This window comes from Photinus pyralis, unplaced genomic scaffold, assembly GCF_008802855.1.
Source record: "Photinus pyralis isolate 1611_PpyrPB1 unplaced genomic scaffold, Ppyr1.3 Ppyr1.4_LG4, whole genome shotgun sequence".
NCBI classification, from domain to species: Eukaryota; Metazoa; Arthropoda; class Insecta; order Coleoptera; family Lampyridae; genus Photinus; species Photinus pyralis.
Window position 1 is genome coordinate 26762225 of NW_022170511.1, and position 18689 is coordinate 26780913.

Below are 18689 nucleotides of genomic sequence, written 5' to 3' on the forward strand. Positions count from 1 at the left end.
ATTATTTACACAAAATCATCAAACATCATTTATTCTGATACAAAACATTGGCCCGAAATCAAATAATTTGATACATTTAATTAAAAAGCGGCTTTAGGGTAATGTAACTATTTATTTACACAATTAGATAAATCTTTGCAAAGAACCAACAGTTCTAAATTCCAAAAAGACCAACTGTGACTAGATACCCTTAGCAACGATAATCCGCTAAATGTATGTGTGACGCCTACGTTAGAGCAATTTAGACATCAGGTCGATAGCGATCCCTTTTACAAATGGTTTTTCTTACTCTAGTAAATATACAAGGGCAAAAAAGATCAATTTGCATCAAATGTTCTGGTCTGGAAGAATCCCTAAATGGTTTTAGAGCCTTCTTGTTCAAACTTGACACATCCTAAACAGAAGAATTCAATGGATCTATCCAATTTCACCTACAAACATAAAAATGGCCCACTAGTCATCCAACAAATTTTGTAAAAATTGTACATGGTGATGACAATTGACAAGCTCACAAAGTATTCAAGCATCCAAGAAAAAAAACCCTACTTGTTTGAGATTACAATGATCGGATGATTCAATTTATATAAATAATGACAGTGGGAAGGGATTTCTGGAATTCTTACTGTATATGAAAAAAATAGGACAAGCTAAATTTAGATAGGCATTGAATAGGTGTAGATAATATTTCCGATTAACCTTCATTATCATATCATTGTAAATATTATATCACAACACATCCCCACGAAGATAAGATTGATTTTCTTATCACATAATTTTAGTTACACAAAATGAGTATGTGTGAAATGATGTATCATAAATAATTATCTTAATTACAAACCCTGTTCCTATCTACACCAGCGCATTATATGGAATAAATAAATGAATAATATATATTTCATTAATGCACCAATTTATTTAATCAGTTTATCAAAATTTATCCTTATCTTAGTATACTTTCTAAAATCATTCAACCACATACATACGTGGTTGTATAACATTATACAAACATACTAGAAAAAATTTATCATTATCAAAATTATAGATGTTTACTACACATGTAGAATTTTTTTTACTATGGTGTACACCATTTGATGACTTAAACTACTTGAAGGAATGTCATCAGCCAGGCATTAGTGGCATTAAAACCCTTTTACATCATTCATTTTTTTATATATCCCGACATGGTGATCTTAACTGTGTGTAGGTATTGTATTGGATGTAGTTCAAAGACTTGAAATGCAATACATCCATCTCAACTTATTTTTCTTAATTTCAACATTTTAAGTCGAGTTCGAGTCTGCAGCTTTTTATTGGTCTCAAGACATTCTAGATTAAGGAGAGTAATGTTAACACGCAATATGTACTGCGCATGCCAATATCTAACTTCCGGCATGGACACTACCTATATTAAAAGCAATTGTGGCTTCAGATTTCGAAAAATACGACCACAACTTAAATGAAAAAAAAGATCGCCAAAAATGTAAGCATCTGTGTTTAAAATTTGAGACGTATATTCAGTATTTAAACGCATGCGCAGACTCAGAGATCCTTGTTTTGGTCTTGATAAGCTAAGGAAATAAAATAATTGACAGGGATAGAACATAAACAATAATTGCTGTCCCAATCGAGGGTGGTTAAATGAATCACCTCAAAAAATTACAAAAAGGCACTATTAAATTTAAATCAATTTTTAGCAAAAAGGGGATCAATCGGTATCCACATCAAAACGCTGAGTTTTTAATTTTTGATTCAAAACGATAACAATAAATGCAACTGTTAAACTGAAATTATAATAAATGTTCAAAATGACTCCATAGGATCAAGGACTACCTCACGCGCTCAAAAATTCCAAATTTGCTGACACGCGTTATGACTAGGTCAAAGATCCGCAATATCATTTTAGGAGATATGTCTTTATTTGAACTTTTTTTCTGATTTTTAGTCGTAGAAGACGGCCGCATATAGTCAACCCGTAGTTTTCATAACACCCTGTATAAGGATTGCTGAATTTTCCTGTTAAATACCGAGTATGAGAATTTTGATTTATTGATAGATCCATAGATAGGAACTTGATGTGTTTAAGTGAAAAAAAACCACGCAATTTCAAAGTTTGGGATATCCCACACAAAATCACTATTGTTTTCTTTAATGGTCGCACCCTTAATGACACTGAATTAGCATTGTTTGGTGTGTTTACATACCAAAGGACGGACTAATTTCTGAAATTTTAATTATATTCATCTGAATGCCTTGACTTAATTTTTTAAGCAACCCATTTGCAATGCGTTTGTTTACATATCAAGATTGCTATTCATTGGAGTTTTATGTTCTACAGAACCATAAAAATAATAAAAGAAATCAATTGAGAACGTTGACATGGGCGGTAATCCCACAACTATTGGTATGTACGCACACTGTCACTAAATCACTCACAAAACTACTATTAAATGCAACACCTTATATATTTTAACGTCAATTTTTGGCATTCGTTTTCCTGATTACGTTGATGTATCACAACCTATATTTTTTTTAATACACATAAATTATATATCGTGTTTTTAACAATTTTGAAATGACACAGCATGTCATTATTGATTGATATGAGCTGCCATGGATATTATAAACAAAACAAAATCTCTATAAACCCATGGCCTACCTATTTAAAAACCGTAAAAAAATAAGGTTTTTATTTTTGCTTCAAGGCTAAAATTAAAGAAAAATAGATTGTGCGGCGGGCAAGAAATTTTTTTTACTACGCCACTGGATTGTACGTAAACATATCTAAAATAAACAGTTTTTTTTAGTCCATTGAAAAGTTACATTTGGGGTTGCGTTTGTCAGAGGACACAATTTTATTTTTTAGATATAAAGGGGGGGTTAGTTTAAAGTTAAATCCAAGTTTGTGGGGTTGTAGCCCTTGTCCCGCGGTCGCCATCTTGAAAAATGGGGTGCAAATGGTTTTTATGGTTTATCTGACAAACTATTGGTCTCCCAAAAAATTTGTTCAGACATTTCTGAATAAGAATAAAATTCTCTACAACGTTGGTCCAGTAACTTTTAGTCGTATAACCAAAAGTAACAAAGTTATAAACGAAAATTGATGAACATTTTCTAAAAAATTTTCAATTGGTCTTTATAACTTTTTTTCTCGTCATTTTACAAAAAAATGACATCAGGCCATTTTTATAGAGGAGTTTTCAAGGAATGATTTTCATTACAAACTTTTTCGGTTTTATTCATTCATTAAGATTTTATAGCGCTCCAGTGTTAAATTATACATAAATATTAATGATTTTAACGTACCTTTCTAATGTTCTAAATGACATAATTATTGTTTCCTTAGTCTTTTTGATGGACCAGGCTGCGTTGGAATTGAAAACAATATAAATGTACCTACTCTTTGTCACTGATTTGGCGAATCGTTTGTATCTAATGCTGTTAAAAGAATCATCATCTTCATTGCCACCATATAAAAAGATGAAACAATGTTCACCAATGACAGTGAGCAAAGCAGGACCGAGGAACAACGCTACTCCACTAGCTAACTCTGGATGTTTCTCCAGTGTTATGAGAAATTTTAGTTTGCCAGTGTTGTGAGCTGATGTTGTGTTACATCCTGAAAAAGCATGGAGAAACAGCAAATTATCGTTTTCGTGCATAAAACCTGACTGAGAATACAATTGCTCAACTGTACGTCCTTTTCACGGTTTAAAAAAATAGATTTCTTTGCTCCAAAAGTCGTGAGCAACACAAGTATGTCGATATCTTCAACTACAATAGTAACTGAGTCAAACGATTGGGATGCAGCAAAAGCAGAATGAACGATGAGGGGGTCTGCATCTGATTGTGCTTGGTCGACAGTGAAACCCACCTCTGAGAATGAATTTTTGAGAAGTACAATGAAATTAGCCTTGTTCTTCTCATTGCCAAGAAATTTCTCTTGTGTCGGTACGGCGTTCTTATCGAATTGTACCTACTTCTGTCGACTGATGTTTCTTCGTGCGACGCAAACGGTGCCAAGACTTAGTTCCTGCGACATCGGGGTCTTCTGAGCAGCCGTCTCGTAAAGGCAACACTAATACGTAGATGTTCTTTTATCCCCAAACGGTTATTATCTTTTATCCCTGCACAGTATTCTCGAAAATGAACACTCTGATTTTATGAATCTAGAGAATTAGTATTCGTTTCGTAGCGCTGTAAAATCTTAATTAATGAATAAAATTGAAAAACTTTGTAATAAAAAATATTCCTTGAAAACCCCTCTATAAAAATGATCTGAGGTTATTTTTTTGTAAAATGACCATAAAAAAAGTTATAACGACCAATTGAAATTTTTTTACAAAATGTTCATCAATTTTCATTTATAACTTTGTTACTTTTGGATATACGACTAAAAGTTACGGACCAAACTTGTAGAGAATTTTATTCTTATTCAAATATGTCTGAATACATTTTTTGTGAGACCAATAGTTTGTCAGATAAACCATAAAAACCATTTGCACCCCTTTTTTCAAGATGGCGGCCGCGGGACAAGGGCTGCAACCCCACAAACTTGGATTTAACTTTAAACTAACCCCCCCTTATATCTAAAAAATAAAATTGTGTCCTCTGACAAACGCAACCCCAAATGTAACTTTTCAATGGACTACCATGTAAGGTAGAAAAAAGGTAAAAACTGTTTATTTTAGATATGTTTACGTACAATCCAGTGGCGTAGTAAAAAAAATTTCTTGCCCGCCGCACACACACAATCTATTTTTCTTTAATTTTAACCTTGAAGCAAAAATAAAAACCTTATTTTTTTACGGTTTTTAAATAGGTAGGCCATGGGTTTATAGAGATTTTGTTTTGTTTATAATATCCATGGCAGCTCATATCAATCAATAAAAATGGATGACATGCCGTGTCATTTCAAAATTGTTAAAAATACGATACATAATTTATGTGTATTAAAACAAATATAGGTTGTGATACATCAACGTAATCAGGAAAACGAATGCCAAAAATTGACGTTAAAATATATAAGGTGTTGCATTTAATAGTAGTTTTGTGAGTGATTTAGTGACAGTGTGCGTACATACCAATAGTTGTGGGATTACCGCCCATGTCAACGTTCTCAATTGATTTCTTTTATTATTTTTATGGTTCTGTAGAACATAAAACTCCAATAAATATTTTCTTATTGCACATACTGATCTACAGAACTGCAAAAAGTGACACCTATATTGTGATCATTAAACTCCCTGCAATTTTCTGTAACAAGTAACAACTGATGTGTGTGTTGCCTAAACACACAAAACCTATTGATCCCACATAGGGTCAACCTTCGTCCATGCGTTTACCGAGTGAATAGTAATCTTGATTTCAAGGAATATTTTTTATTACAAAGTTTTTCAATTTTATGCATTAATTAAGATTTTACAGTGCTACGAAACGAATACTAATTCTCTAGATTCATAAAATCAGAGTGTTCATTTTCGAGAATACTGTGCAGGGATAAAAGATAATAACCGTTTGGGGATAAAAGAACATCTACGTATTAGTGTTGCCTTTACGAGACGGCTGCTCAGAAGACCCCGATGTCGCAGGAACTAAGTCTTGGCACCGTTTGCATCGTACGAAGAAACATCAGTCGACAGAAGTAGGTACAATTCGATAAGAACGCCGTACCGACACAAGAGAAATTTCTTGGCAATGAGAAGAACAAGGCTAATTTCATTGTACTTCTCAAAAATTCATTCTCAGAGGTGGGTTTCACTGTCGACCAAGCACAATCAGATGCAGACCCCCTCATCGTTCATTCTGCTTTTGCTGCATCCCAATCGTTTGACTCAGTTACTATTGTAGTTGAAGATATCGACATACTTGTGTTGCTCACGACTTTTGGAGCAAAGAAATCTATTTTTTTAAACCGTGAAAAGGACGTACAGTTGAGCAATTGTATTCTCAGTCAGGTTTTATGCACGAAAACGATAATTTGCTGTTTCTCCATGCTTTTTCAGGATGTAACACAACATCAGCTCACAACACTGGCAAACTAAAATTTCTCATAACACTGGAGAAACATCCAGAGTTAGCTAGTGGAGTAGCGTTGTTCCTCGGTCCTGCTTTGCTCACTGTCATTGGTGAACATTGTTTCATCTTTTTATATGGTGGCAATGAAGATGATGATTCTTTTAACAGCATTAGATACAAACGATTCGCCAAATCAGTGACAAAGAGTAGGTACATTTATATTGTTTTCAATTCCAACGCAGCCTGGTCCATCAAAAAGACTAAGGAAACAATAATTATGTCATTTAGAACATTAGAAAGGTACGTTAAAATCATTAATATTTATGTATAATTTAACACTGGAGCGCTATAAAATCTTAATGAATGAATAAAACCGAAAAAGTTTGTAATGAAAATCATTCCTTGAAAACTCCTCTATAAAAATGGCCTGATGTCATTTTTTTGTAAAATGACGAGAAAAAAAGTTATAAAGACCAATTGAAAATTTTTTAGAAAATGTTCATCAATTTTCGTTTATAACTTTGTTACTTTTGGTTATACGACTAAAAGTTACTGGACCAACGTTGTAGAGAATTTTATTCTTATTCAGAAATGTCTGAACAAATTTTTTGGGAGACCAATAGTTTGTCAGATAAACCATAAAAACCATTTGCACCCCATTTTTCAAGATGGCGACCGCGGGACAAGGGCTACAACCCCACAAACTTGGATTTAACTATAGACTAACCCCTCCTTGATATCTAAAAAATAAAATTGCGTCCTCTGACAAACGCACGCTAAGCCCAAAAAAATGTAACATTTCAATGGACTATGGGTAGTAAGATATGGTAGCATCTTAAAATGTCAAACTTTTCATATTCACCCCGTATCTCAGAAACAAAACATAGCTAGATTGGATCTGTTTGTGGTATTAAAAGAAAAAAGTGACCCCAGGTTGCGAAAACGCCAAGTGAGAGACGCTGTAATCTCAAATTCTCAACCAAAATGGGAGACACGGTACATGTTTTAGTTTAGGAGGAGGAAACCCTAACGTTAAAACTAGAATAGGGCTATATTCTAAACAGTCATTTATTGCAATTTTTGATTTCACACAAACTAATTGTAAAATTTCTGTTTAGGATTAAATTAAACAACACCGAAGATATTTTAGTGGTTCCATTAGAAGTGGAAGTTACCTCAAGTGCAGGTTTGTACGTACCGCAAGGGTCCGTCGATTTCGGTGTCGGTGGATCCCTCGATCTACCAAAGCTGTTAAATTTATACGTGCACAACCCGTTGAAGAAGGCGGTTAGAATTCACAGCATATCATCAACATCGAAGGCCATAAAAATTGACTATGAGAATGTGAAAGTTCCGTCAGATTTACGCAGTTCAAAGGGAACTCCAACTTCAACTAAAATTGCAACACTTACACTCGATTGTACGTATTTACTTTTAATTTTAACTTCTTGCTTTTCACGCTGGTTGCACGAAATTGGAGTAGAGCAAATAATCGAATTTGGAGTGAACGATCCATCACTCTTTGTTTTTTTTACCGACGCGTAGTGTAGTGCAACCAGGGAAAAACACTTGCAAATTGTGAAAGTTCTTTATCTCTCAGTTCAAGTTACTGATTGACATTAATCCCTCGAGACTGTTTTTGAGTTTCAGTTGGGTTTCACAGTTAAATTGATAGCTAGGCTTTTCTGAGGTAATAGAAGGCAGTAGAATTTTGAAATTTCTTCTTTTATTTTGTATAATGATTTCAACATGTTTTTTTTTGTAAACCTGTGTATCAGTAGCGGCTCATGAGGACGTGTAGTGCCAAAGCTGTGGTGTGTAGCAGGAGGATCGTGAGGCCTATAAGTCTTTCCCTGAAAATAAAAGTTGCAACCATAGCATTACTTTTTCTAAGCAGTTGTATGTTATTAATTATATTTCTTTGTATTAATACTTATTCAGGTCTGAAGTCCTTGCACACCATAGCAGAGGCTGTATTCAGAAAATGTGAGAAAAATTCAATTGGAACTCAAAACCATTCGGAATTTTTATATGATTTGCAACTCACTTTTTGCATTAGTTTTAACAATTTCTGAATGTGATGATATTTGCGCAGGGAAAACCGCACACGAGAACAAAGATTTCTCAGGGAAAATAGTAATTAGATACAAAAATGGAAAAAGTAAAACAGAAATTCCATACTACATAACTGTCTTAGAAGGCGGTCTGTTATTTAACTCGTCCATTACAACATATTTTATAAACGAATCACCTAAGCAAATGATATCAAGAGATGTTACAGTAAAAAACGATTTCTTAATACCACTTGCGCTAACAAATGTTTCTTTGCTATCGGACGCCCGTAAATACTTTAATGTATGTATTTTACATAAACGTGAAGCATTATAATTTGAGTGTTGATTTTAGATACTTAATTTTAAACCAGTGATTTTGCAACCTCAAGAGGAGCTGACTATATTTACTCTTAATTTAAAAATTGACACGTCCTTGTCAAACTTAAAACTTAACTCTTGTATTGTATTGACGACAAATATCTCCACAGTCGAACTTCCCCTATTGAGCTACAATGGGAAGCTACAGTTGGTAAGTAAGCGTCAAGCAATGCATCGTAAGCTTACTTAGACATTTATAGACTTTCCCTTACATCAGTAACGATAATTCTCTGGATTTAGGGCTAGTGAGCTTGGACACGGAGAAGTTTACTAGATTTCTGTTACTGAATACCAACCCTGTACCTGTTACTTTCAATAAAATTGCTTCGTCATTACCCGCTAGCGCTATCGAAGTAATTGCTTGCGGCAAGGGAAATCATTCGGACGCGCTTTTGTTGAACCTGTCTAAAAATGCCACACGATGCGTAAGTCGTAGGTAAAGTGTGACTGTCTTAACTGATTTTCTCTGTAGACAAATTTGGGCTCAAACGAATATGCGATTGTGCAACTAATGATTCATTCCCCACACGCCGAAGGACAGGTTTGGGGTGACATAGTCGTTGAGACGCAGTATGAGAAACTTTCAATACCTATACATTATAAGGTGGCACAAGGAAAATTAGAAATTGGACCTGATCGATTGGTGTTCGATCAGTGCTTTCCGGTAAGTATTGGTGGTAGGTTTACAAGTAAATGTGTACTTTCAAATGCATACAGATGAATTACATCAATAAGTTTCCAAAAATTCGCACATGAAAAGATATATTGAAAGATGTGTAAAATACTGCCTCTACTCCCCTAAATAGTTTTTCATTCTTCCGCTTTGATATTTTATCATTTAACTAGGATGTACATTAGCATACTCATTATTCATGTCTATAATTAGCTTATATCAAGTTGGAGATGTTCACGGTTTATTATGATTGGGTCCCACTTGGCTGTTTTGATCTATCTTACATAGCAATGTGATAACCACCCAATTATAAATGAATAAAATAGCTCAATTCGTTTTTTCTACGTATCTCTAGTATACAGGGTGTCCCATTAAAAAAAATGGAGTTTGGTTTGACAACTTTTTTACCTGACTACGGACTCCGAGACGTACTTATTTTGAAAACTGCAGATTATTCAACAATTGTTATAAAGAGACATTTTTCCGTATTTCTTTTAACTAAACATATAGGGTCATTCTGAAATTGACAATTTTTTGAGCTTCCCCCATATTTCTTAAGCGAGCGAAGATTTTCAAATTTTTTGTTTACCATTTTAAGTTTGCCCTAAAAGAACACACTATGACGCCTTTTGATGGTACTGACAGTTACAGAGATAGCCTATAAATGTTGAGAATGGGACACCTGATACACATCCTTAAATTGTTTAGTGGGCGGACATAACGGAGCGCCGACCATCGCTCCAACCATAGCATAGCACCATAGCATCGATCACAAAAAACACATTCAGTGCTTTTAATTGTAACCGGTCATATTGGCGCCTCGGTTCCCGCTTCGCTCATAGGTCTGGGCCAGACCCTGGTACCATGGAATTGAGGTTAGTATTTTTTCGACCGTCGACCATCGCTCGCGCAATGGTAGATAATGAAAAATTAATCAAATTAATAGTTAAAATATAGTGAAGTGTTTCTATTTTCATCCTCATATAATAAAAAAAAGCATGGATAGGGTGTTTTTTTAAAGCTTTATGTAGATGAAGAAATTTTCCACACAACATACGATTTTTGTTTAATGGATGTACCTTGTATGTATCTTCATTTTTTGACACTCATTATACAGGTACCACTTTTTAGCACTTGAATTAATAATCTAAGCAAGAGGATGCCGAGAAACTGATACAAAATTGGAACTCTCCCAGCCTCAATGTGACCACCCGTGCGCGTGTGTCGGAGCGAGGGTCGAGGGTACTATGTTGCGATGGTCGGCGCTCCGTTGTGGCCGTACCTTTACGTGTGCCGCAATATGTTCGCTCCCCCTACTCCGTGACCACCCTGTATGTTTTTTTATTGACCTGTTGACTCAAAGGTTTTACTCATGATTTAATAATTAACATTTGATACTGATGAATATGTGTAGTTGGTAATGCGATGAATAAATGAGGAAGTAAGAAGAGGAAAGACGTAAAAAAGGGAGATTATTCAAGAGAGAGCTGAGGAGAGCAGAGGAAAAATGAATTGGGGATGTTAAGGAGAAAATAAGAGGGGTAGCTAAGGAGACACATGGGCAAATTGAAAAAATGAAAGAGAAGATGACGGAGGGAATGGGAGGATTAAGGGGGGAAAGAAGGGAAGAGCAATGGGTTAAGGAAAAAGAAGAACTTATAGAACAGATAAACAAACTCGAAAAAGAAAATGAGAGAAAAGAAAGGGAAAAAACATAACGATTAAGGGAGATGGAAAAAGGGAAACAGAGAATGGATAAAAGAAAAATCACAAGTAGAGGCGAACGTAAAAGAGGTGAGAACAATTGAAGTAGTGGGAACTAACATGGGAAAAGAACAGGGAAGTTACGAGAGGTAAGGGAAAGTAAAAGGAAAGCAGGATATACATAGATGACGAACTGACTTATGAAGAAAGAATGGTACAGAGGGAAATTAGAGCGTAGGGCAAGAAAGCAGGAAGTGGAGGATAAATGGAAGCAGAGAGGAAGAGAACATAAGAGGGAAAGGTGGGGTTTGGGGTAACATTTTAACAGTAAAAGAGAAGATAGGCGAAGGAGGAGGGAAGAGAAGGAGCTACACATGAACAGCAGAAGAAACGAGCAGAGTGGATTGTGGCAGGGATAGCAAGTAAAGCCGTACAATTCTGGGTGTTTGTAAGAGGATAAGATGTGGTAGGGTTGAGGGAATCATGGATAGAAGAAAATAACTGGGAGGAAGAATAACTTACTGAATGAATACAGATGGAAAAACCAATTGGCAAAGAGGGAAAATATAAATGCAAGTGCAAAAGGAGGCATTTTAACAGGGGAAAAAAGATACAAGAGAATGGGGGCTTCAAGAAGCAGGCATACAGGAAAGACAAGTGGAAGTGGAGGGGAAGAGGATGAGATGGATTACGTACACTGTGTCCAAGATAAGGAAGTGTTATCATGGGTCTCTCAGAAACCATAGAAAATATGAAGATTGTCAAATTATGGAAAAGTTGCGCAATTAAAGAGAAACCAGAAAAATCGAAAATTGCCGATTCAAAGACGAAGGGAGATACAATTAAGGACAAGAGACAATGTGGAGGATTATAGAAGGAGACTAGAGTAGCAAGTGTATGAAATAGAAGGACAGGAGGAGTGGAAAAATATGAAGGAGAGTATAAAAAGGCAGTAACATGGAAACAGGTAAAGAAAGAGGAAGGGAGAGATAAAAGGGAGTGGTGAGAGCGTACAGAAGAGAGAAAAAGATACAGAACAATGACAGAGAGAGAAAGAAAGGGAAAGAAGAGGAGAAGGAGGTGGGAGAATAGAACGATTATGTAAGGAAAAAAAGATGAAGAAACGGAAAGAATATTATCAAGGAATCAGGGAAATAAAAACAGATACTATTAAGAAGTTGAGGAAACATGGAATAAACATGGAAACGAGGAGGATTTCCGGAAGAATGGAAGGAATTGGAAGGCTGCTCTACCAACCCAACCTAGTATACAACTATCCAACCCCCAACCCAGAGGGGACAAGGACTGTATGGTAAATTATAGCGAATCTCAATAATGATGTCGAGGTATAGAATTTACGCAATGGTGCTGAATGCAAGATTGGAAAGAAAAATGGAAGAGGAGAGGAAGTTGGAGGAAACGCAAATGGGCTGTAGAAAATGGAGGGGAACGATCGACTTTATGTATTACACAAAATGGTGGAAAAGGAATTGGAAAAAACGGGCGGAGAGGTTAGCGTTTTTCATGGTTCTAAGCACTGCGCTTGACAGAGTAGAAAGGGAGAAAGTAATGGAAAATGTTGGAGGATGGGAAAATAGACAAACATTTAAAGAACAGGAGGGACGAGTCATAGTGGAGGAATCATGATGGGAAGAAGGCAGATAATTATGGTCCCTGGCTTACACGGTTGACACAGTAGCATTGGCGGCGGAGACGCAATAGATGAAGGAAATGATGAGAAGAATAGAGAGGAACTGGAAAAGAAAAGGAATGGAAATAAATGTCGGAAAAAAATTGAAGATTTGGGAAGGGGGAGGGTTGAAAAGGGTGAATGAGGATCGAGAATTCAAGAGGAAACGAAAAATATAGGGAGCTGATAACGGAGGTGGTGCCGAAGTATCTAATGGAGTGAAAGAAAAAGATAAAAATAATTACAAGGTTCAGGTGGAAACAAGTAGAGACAAAGGAAGAAGTGGGGAGAAGCGAAAGGAAGGAAATGTAGGGTATGCTGAGAGAAAGAAGATATTGATCACCAGATAATGCCATGCAAAGAAGTAGAAAAAACAGGGAAAGATAACCCGAAAGATTTAGTGTGTATTTTAGCTTCTTTTGAATTGATCCTTTTCCGAGTTTATACATACAAAATGTTTGGTTTGTATTGCTAGTTCAAAAAAATGTAAGCATGTAGGGTTGGTAGTTTAATAGTGGCCACACTACCGTAAAGACGCCACGCAACAAAACCAAAGAATTCCACGTATACCACACATTAGTTACATACCTACACCACACATTAGTTACATACCTACCTTGCCTCTGAGCAAATAGACTCGCCCTTTCTACGTCACACACATGCGGAGTGGCGCGAAGAAGTGAACCTTGTATTAGCTTGTGATCTAAAGCAAGTGTCGATGTTTTCAAAACAAGAACAACAGACTTGGATGAAGATTGAATGTGCCAGAGGCCATACAGTATGACAGTGGCATCAAAGTATTCAAGAGGGTTGCGGGGAATTTGAATTGCCTTACAGAACAGACATGCAACTCAACATGTGGAACTACTGTGCTATCCACCACACTCTCTAGACTTAAGCCCTTGTGACTGGCTTAATTCCTAAGATGAAGGAAGCTCTTCGCGGCATTCGCTTCAGAGCAGTTCCAGAGATTCTTGCAGGAGTAGAACGCTTCAATCAAATTATCAACAGAGCAGGCGCTGCTAAAGGTGGTTTAGGACTTCCACATCATTTGAAACCGATTGTACACAATGCTGGGGGCTATATTGACAGACTTGGTAGCGTGTATCACTTGTTTTATTAGTAAATAAATAGTTGCGCTATTCAAGTTCTGTTTTGTCTATATTTTGGATTCGGCACTGTTCCAAGGTATGGCTAGGTGGTCAAAGCTAAAGTAGGGCATTTACAGTGTAATGGGCTGTGTTTATTTACCGTTTGATAATTACGCACGTCCGAAAAGGCTTGAATAGAGTAGTAGAGGGTAGGATGTCAAACTCATTCCCAGTTAATTGGTTGGTTCATCACCTATTAGACAGTTATCCTAGGTTTTCTCAATCGTGAAAAAAATCAGAAAACTGGTATCTGTTTATTAGCAGTAGGAAACTGTAAATTAGTATATTTTTAACACACAGATCTGATGCTTTGGGATGGTCCCTGGAATAATTTACTTGTAAACTACATACCTGAGCCTTTTTTACTTTGATAAATCTCAAAAAAATATCTATGCAAACTTTTTTAGGGGAAAATTTGCTCACATCCCTTGAGGGTTCATTCCACATTTAATGACCCGATGGTTATAGAAAATATTTTAAGCATTCCACCAGATCCAAGATTAAGCACCAAACATTTGGGACACATAATGGCCCGTTCCACGAAAGTTATTGGCCATTTATACTTAGACCCCTCATTGGGTTGCTCAAATGACTGTTATTGCGGTCTCAATTCTGAGGATTCAGGTAATTAGATCTAACTGTAAGACTCGATAATTATGCTTCTTTCACAGAACGGTGGTTGGAAAGTCTGACATTACCAACGACTACACCTGACTTGGACGTGGGTCTGGTTAATGTCTTATATAATCGGTATCTAAACCAAACCGGAAACGGTTTGAGAAGATGGCAAAATTTAACCATTCGTTTAGATACATCCGAAGTAAAATGGCACATTTTTAAAACGCGCGTTAAAATGAGTTGGCCATCTTTAGTGGTGGAAGACACACGCAGCAATGGAAGTGTGTTTAAATTTCCTCTAACACAAGTAGGAAATTTTTCTTACTACAATATAAGTATACGCAACCCTTCAAGTCATAAAATAATTGTTCAGTTAGTATTAAATCCAGCATATCCCGGTATTGATATTTTAAACGATGGATTGCCACCAAGTTTTATTCCGGGCTACACCAATTACGAATTTCTCAGTCAAGCGGGTGCATTTTTCTTTGTTGCTAACAATAATGTGCACCTAAAATTTAAATCGCAAACCGATTTAAATGCGCACGAAAACAGTTTACCACTTATCTTAGATCCGGGTGAAAATTTCACCTTCACACTGGGATTTAAAGCAGTTAGTCCCGTTATTAGCTCTGCGTTTCTGTATATCAGAAACAACCTAACCGTCATGGAGGTGATACAGTTAGTGGGACAAGGGTCGATTCCCCACTTTAAATTTGGGAACCGTAGACCGGGTTCAATTCAACCATTATCCTTTGAACTTACCGACAAACATCTGAAAGATTGTGAACATAAGAAGCATCCTCTGCCAAATCTGACGGTTAAGCGTACGTTCACTGCTCGGAATATGGGCGAGGTCACAATTTTTGTAACCGGATTTTTTATCAACACGAATCCATGCGAAGGATATGGATTTAAAGTTTTAAATTGTGAACCATTCAGTTTGCAGCCTAACGCAACAAAGAAGATTGATATTGCATTTACGCCCGACTTTACGTTGGCCAAGGTGATTCGAACATTAAGCTTGGAAACTAGTTTGCATGTTCCGGTCAATTATACTTTACTAACGACAGTACCGCCGGCGTATTTATTACCGTGTTCAATGGCTTTGACTCGTCCAGCATGGGAGCCATATTTATATTACCTAATGCTTTCGTCGATGTGTGTGTTACTTTTGTTTGTTATCGCGATGATTATAATTGAAGCAGAGCACACACTGAAAGAGGCAGTTGTTTTCGTAAGTAGAACTAGTTCTACAACTCAACCAACCTTAGATCTGCGGTTGGTGGCAGCACAGACTAGAAATGAAATTCGGGCACAGAAGGTGGAGGAGGTGCCGCCAAAGGAGAAGATCCAATCTGACACAAAGAGTGAAACAGATATTCTGCACCAAATGGATGATACAAATAAGACTAACAAGGAGACTGATAAATATACCGCACTAGTTCCTACAACAGGCAAATCAAAGAAGAAGTTACCAAAAAAAATAACAAATGAACCAAGCGCGAGCGACGTACAGAAAAAATGTTGCAAAGCTAAATGCACTGAAAAGCTGTCCATCGAACACGACAGTCAAAAGAAGCACGATCTCAAGGAGCACAAGAAATTAACACATTTAAAGAAAATTTCCGAAGAGGAATCATCATCCACCACCACAGAAAGCAGCAACAATGAAGAGGGCGAGAAAGAGGCGAAGACTACAGGGAAAAAATCGCCCGTCTCAAAAGCGCCGGCTACACTGAAAACGCCGTCGCCTAGCGAAGTAGGCAAATTTGATTTCAAACGTACCACGCGGAAAGTTGTTCCCAAATCCAAAGACAAAGAACAAGAACAGAAAGAGGTAAAAGTAACCGCCGATAATAAATTGAGAGGGGTGAAAACTTTTGCGAAAGATCGCAAAGACAAACAGCCACTTGTCAAGAAATTGTCAATAGAGAAAAAACTCGAGAACACCAACGGATCGGTTCGATTAAGTCCGACTTTTCAATTTAGCAGCGTTTGGGGCGAGAATCGCGCAACGTTTAGCGATGTCGTCGCGCGAAGCGACAACGTCGCCTTGCGCCAACCGCTTACGCCGACGCAGAATCAGATTAATAAACCGACAATGTACGTGGAACCGTACAAGCAATCGTCGGTCGATTTGGGCCCTATCGGATCTAAGAAGAGCGATTTCAACCAGGAGAATCACGCGCGAAGCTCGCAAGATCAGTTCAATGAGTTATCGAATAGCTTTTTCAGTGACGCTCATAATTTGAATTTGGAAACTTCAAATCCCTTCTTAAATTTTGGGGAGAATTGGGAGCAACGTAATTCGTCATCTCAACTTTTATCGTTGATGCAATCTAATGGTGGGTGTTCATCGGCTGTTGGGACAAGTAAGTACCACATACCAACCTTGATGTTTAAAAGCATTATTGTCTCTTTGGTTTCCTTGTATATCCTTTAATAAATGTCGATGTATAGTCCAAAAACGAAATTCTATTTAAGACTAACACAATGTTGAATCATTGAATTTATAACTATCAGAAGCGCGGATCCCATATAACAGTTTGTGACCATATGCGAACTTTCCGCCGCTAAGGGCAGTTCGATCGCTTGAAAGTCCGTGGGTGAACGAAAGTGGAGCGTTACATTGACATTAGATGGCAGCATTACAAACTTAGACCATATAGTACATGGACTGCTATTCGCCCTATGCTTTCAATACAAAATGGATGGTGACGAATAGAGGGCACTGTAGTCGTGGGTATGTGAATCTCAGGGTAAACTAAAGTCGTGTAAACACCACTAGGATCGCTTAAAGAGCAGCTTTATAGTAACCGCGTAGTACGGGAAGCTTTAAATACTCTTCATTATTTACTATACGTCCTCAAATAAGAATAAGTCTGCTTTTTTTGGGATATCTAGGCGATTAATTAATTGACGTTTGTTAATTTATAGGTTGACAGTCTCAAATCGTGTCTAATCGGACAACTTCGGACAGACTCGTTTACCCTGAAACTCACATACCCAGGCGATGTCCTTGACCATATTTTAGTTACAATTAGCAGTCCATGTACTATATGGTCTAAGGTAAAGTCACTAGATATAGAAAGTACCGCAATCATCCGCCATTTTTGGGCAAATTTGCTGCCAACTTAAAAAAATTGACAAATAAAATCTGAATAGCTGTCATTTTTTATAACCTAACTTCATAGTACTGTCACGTTTTATAAAAATATATACAGATATCTCCAAACAGGTGGAAAAATCCCTAACATTAAAGTTACTAGAATCTGGTAACTTCCGCCATTTTTGGGCAAAAATCATGCGTTCTCTCTCTAACACACGAGCCCAATGGATTGCGGTACTTTCTATATTTAGTGACTTTACCATTTATTTTGACCATTCGAATATTTTCCTTTTTAATCGTTAGATGTCAGGAACTCGGGATGTTTTTTTTGTGTTATCATTGGACAAACAGAATGGTTTTATAAATAGGATTGGAATGTTCTAAAAATAGATCCCTTAAGAAGCGTTGCGTAAATTTGTAATGTAAATAATAATACATTTAGACGAACGAAGCTTGCAGTCCTTGTCCTTGAAGGAATGCAATGTCATACATTCTATTCACAGGCAGTACAATAGGCAGGTTCGACATTTTTTTATTTTTACTGAAAGCGGGAGATTTTGTTATTCAAAAACGATAAAAAAAAATTTGAGGGCAAAATATTGTCCGCTGTAAGCATTTGAAAACCAACGGTCAGCGCGAAGAGAAAAAACGTACCAACACATTTGCCGCCGCGTTGGCAGAATATACGAATTCACGTGAACTGGAACCGATGAGTTAATTTTATTTGTAGTATGAACAATGCTGCCAGGGTATAAAAAAGTTGACGAAATTTACCCAATGTTAATGTGGAAATGGAGTTTTCGGTAATGCAAATTTAAATGAACCTCAGAACAGTCCCGTAGTGGAATTATACAACTCTTAGGTACCTACATCATTTCCACATTCACATTTGGTAACTAAATTTCGCGAATCACCTTTTTTTATAACCTTGCAGCATTGTGCACAAATAAATACAATAAATAAATCGGTCCCAGTTTACGTGAATTCGTATACCTACTATGAGCTGGGCAATAAATGAAATTGTTATCGATTTATCGATAAGTCTGTTCAGTCCGATAATTATCGATTAATCGTTAATCGATAACTTTAAACAATTATCGATATCTTTCGATAATAATCGACAATTATCGATAATAATCACGTAACGATAATTTTCGATAATTATCGATAATCGTCGATAACGTTTGATAATTATCGATAACTTTATAATTATCGATAACTTTTTATAATTATCGATAACTTTTGAAAATAATCAATAATGAACCGATTATTGCCACTTGTCGAAAATGGTCTA

At 36.6% G+C, this 18689-nt stretch overlaps 1 protein-coding gene across 2 annotated transcripts in view; it reads left to right on the forward strand.

The window, feature by feature from the left end:
- The window catches only part of LOC116168808 (transmembrane protein 131-like), a 31426-nt gene that overhangs the window by 3041 nt on the left and 9696 nt on the right, over positions 1 to 18689 (forward strand). The window contains exons 1-8 of one of the 2 annotated variants that reach the window (XM_031484797.1): positions 982 to 1480; positions 7134 to 7435; positions 8111 to 8370; positions 8422 to 8598; positions 8648 to 8872; positions 8920 to 9111; positions 14073 to 14289; positions 14337 to 16658. In XM_031484797.1, coding sequence (XP_031340657.1) covers positions 1479 to 1480; positions 7134 to 7435; positions 8111 to 8370; positions 8422 to 8598; positions 8648 to 8872; positions 8920 to 9111; positions 14073 to 14289; positions 14337 to 16658 — 3697 coding nt within the window. In that variant the 5' untranslated portion in view covers positions 982 to 1478. Of the gene's footprint in view, positions 1 to 981; positions 1481 to 7133; positions 7436 to 8110; positions 8371 to 8421; positions 8599 to 8647; positions 8873 to 8919; positions 9112 to 14072; positions 14290 to 14336; positions 16659 to 18689 lie in introns of those variants that run through there. The other variant, XM_031484796.1, reaches the window with a different exon arrangement.